Source organism: Camellia sinensis, chromosome 12, assembly GCF_055761805.1.
Source record: "Camellia sinensis isolate YWXY chromosome 12, ASM5576180v1, whole genome shotgun sequence".
NCBI classification, from domain to species: Eukaryota; Viridiplantae; Streptophyta; class Magnoliopsida; order Ericales; family Theaceae; genus Camellia; species Camellia sinensis.
The window spans coordinates 43,529,590-43,532,721 of record NC_138972.1 but is presented as its reverse complement, the minus strand read 5'-3'; the positions used below and the strand labels follow the sequence as shown (position 1 = coordinate 43,532,721).

At 33.8% G+C, this 3,132-nt stretch overlaps 1 protein-coding gene across 1 annotated transcript; it reads right to left on the bottom strand.

Annotated features, from left to right (window-relative positions):
* Positions 1-941: 941 nt before the first annotated feature.
* LOC114306158 (putative calcium-binding protein CML35) lies at positions 942-2,189 on the bottom strand. The gene has a single exon (XM_028251370.2). It carries the CDS (start codon positions 1,996-1,998, stop codon positions 1,339-1,341), a length of 660 nt encoding a protein of 219 aa, XP_028107171.2. The 5' UTR covers positions 1,999-2,189; the 3' UTR covers positions 942-1,338.
* Positions 2,190-3,132: the final 943 nt, after the last annotated feature.

The window sequence follows — 3,132 nt, the reverse complement described above, 5'->3', positions numbered from 1 at the left end:
GAATTATAATTTAGAAAGCGGATTATAATCCACTTCTCAAATTGACGTGGATAGTAGAAATCTAACCATTTTGGAGCATTAATGTGCTCATAAAGATTGTCCTCTACAAATACGAATATATGCTTTTCCAATCGATCCTGGCTGCCTCCATTTTACACACACACAGAGACAGAGATGAACAAAAACAGTGTTCCTCAACACAAAGAAATCACAAAGATATATATAAATATATGGATTGTATAGAACACAGCTTATACAACTCTTCATGAAGGAGTTCAGATCTGGACTTGTCGTGCACCCTCAGATCTGCCTCCGACTCCGCAGTGACGGCCTCCATGAATGATATCTCAAACCCTAGCTTGAGTAACGAATCGGAGCGAAGTCTGTAGGAGAGAGATCGCTCTCGAAGACGACTTCGATGAGTATGGCGATTTCGACCATCACTGCAAAGCAATCGGATGTGAGTGCCATGTGATAGCAGTGCATTACAAGAGCTTGATCGGAGCGCGGAGCTTACCGTCAGCGAGGAGAGAGAGAGAGAGAGAGAGAGAGATGAGAGAAATCCAGATCGCTGGAGGTGACGAAGAGGGGGATTTGGCTTGTTTCAACCGTAAAAAAAAATAAAAATAAAATTAGAGTGGATTTTGACTAAATAAAATTTAATTTTAAATTTATAATCGAGTGCTCTTGAATTAAATATTTTAAAATTTTAATAGCTTAAATTAATAGTTTAAAAATTGAATAAAATTTAATTTATAAATTTAAATAATTTAATAAATTTCATTAATAATTGAAGGAATAAAATAATTTAAAATAGATTATCTTACTAATTTTTTTAAATTTTATAAAAAAATATGTAAAAAAATAAAAAATAATATAATAATTTAACTTTTTAAGTTAAAAGTAAAAATTACGATCTTAAAACATAAAATACAATAAACTTTTATTAATATCAATAAATTTGATCATTGATTTATAATTATCTTTACAACAATTATTCATACCATTAAAAAAAACCACTAATAAGACTAATAATAGAGCACCATTCAACTTTTTTTCTTATCTTTAAAGTTGTACACTGACTTGGAATTTTCCCCATGTACACGAAGAAGAAAAGCATTACAATTTGTTCCACTTTTCATAATAAAGATAAACTAATCCAATACGTCCAATTGGTCGAAACCTTTTGATCCGACGTTTCTAAGCTAATCTCACCCCTTAAAAACACACAGACACAACAACCACACACCCAAAAAAGTAAAAAAATCAATTGAAGACTTTTCTCAACATCAGGAACATCTTAGCCGATGATGATCACCAAACCAAAACATACGGCGATCATCTCTGCTGCTCCATCATACGTGCGAAGTCCCCGAAGCACACAAACCCATCCCTGTTCTTATCTACCCCGCTTATCATGCGCCGGCAGTCCTCTAACGTGCACTGCTCGTCTCCAATTGCGGCGAACACCGCGTGGAGCTCCTCCGCCGTGATCCGACCGTCGTGATCACTGTCGAAAAAATCGAACGCCTCTCGCAGCTCCGAGTCGCATGCCGGCGACTCGAACGCCGAGCTGATCGCGCCGAATTCCTCCAAGCTGATACATCCATCACCGTCCTTATCAACATCGCTGAGCATCAACTTCAGTTCCTCCTCGGTCGGTGGCTCGGCGCCGACTAGGCCGACTCGGCTGAGCAAAGCCTCGAGCTCCTTGCTCGTGATCTTTCCATCACCGTCTTTATCGATCATCTTGAAGGTTTGAACGAACTCGAAACAGATTTCGGACCAATCGCATGAGATCTCCGATGATTTCGAAGGCAAAACGCTAGTCGGAGTCTCCTTTTCGGGTTCGGATTTGCGGTGGTGGAGCGGCCCGGAGGTTGAGGACTCGGAGGAGGAGGAACCGGAGCTGAACGATAACGGGTCGGATCGTGAGACCGACCGGCTCTTCTTTGACCTGAAGAGTCTTTTGGGGTTGATGTTGGTAACTAGCTTCATAGTTCCAAATCAAATGGGAAATAAAAAATGCGAGAGAGAGAGAGAGAGAGGCCGAGAGAGAATGGAGAGGTTTCTCTGGGAAAGAGAGAGGAAGATGAGGGAGGTTAAATGGAGGGCGAGAAGAGAGAGAAGCCATAGCTAGGGCAGCTTCCGGGAAGCTTCGTTGGGAAAAGTAATTGTTTTGAATGAGCATTGATAGGAAGTTTGTTTTGGTTTGGATATGTGGAATCATGTGATTTTTATGTGGTGGAATCTCAAAACAGTGAAATAAATAAATAAATAAATAATTGCAAAAACATGTAAGGTACATAAGAATTAATATATTATAGAAGAAAAATGGAGTTGCTAACTTATGATCCTTGTGGAAGTTTTAATATTTTAATTTTAATTTTAATTTTTTAATTTTTTAATTTTAAAAAAAAAATCTCATATTTGCTGACTTTTTTTAATTCTTAAATTTTTTTTAACTTTTTTCATTTTGACTGTCGTATCATTTTTAACTTTTTTTCATACACTATGGTTAATGATTGGATTGTTAAATTATTTTTATAAAAAATTTTAAAAAAATAATTTATATATTAAAAAAATATCTAAAACAAATATAAATTCTTATTAAAAAAAATGACATGTTGCAATTGTGAAAAAAATAAGAAAAAAAATATAATGTGCATTTCATTAAAATTTTAAAGAAAATAATTTCTATATTAAAAAAATCTAAAACAAATATAAATTTTTATTAAAAAAATAACAAGTTGCAATTGTTGGGGAAAAAATTACATTGTAAAAAATAATTTGTATATTAAAATAATATCTAAAACAAATATAAATTCTTATTAAAAAAAATAACAGGCTGTAATTGCAAGAAAAAAAATTACACTGTACATTTCATTAATAATGCTAAAAAAATGTGGAAAGTATTTGTATAAAGGCTTGACACCTTTCCACTCTCAAATTATTAAGTAGATGAAACTAAAGAACTTAACTTTAATAGTTAACAAATATTGGAAATCTAATCATTAAAACTATTAATTAATAGAATTCAGCAATTAAAAGGTCTAAAATCACATCTCTTTTTGTCTTCTCAAATGTTTTATTTTTTTTGGTTCATGCATTTATTCTAATATTGATAGAGAA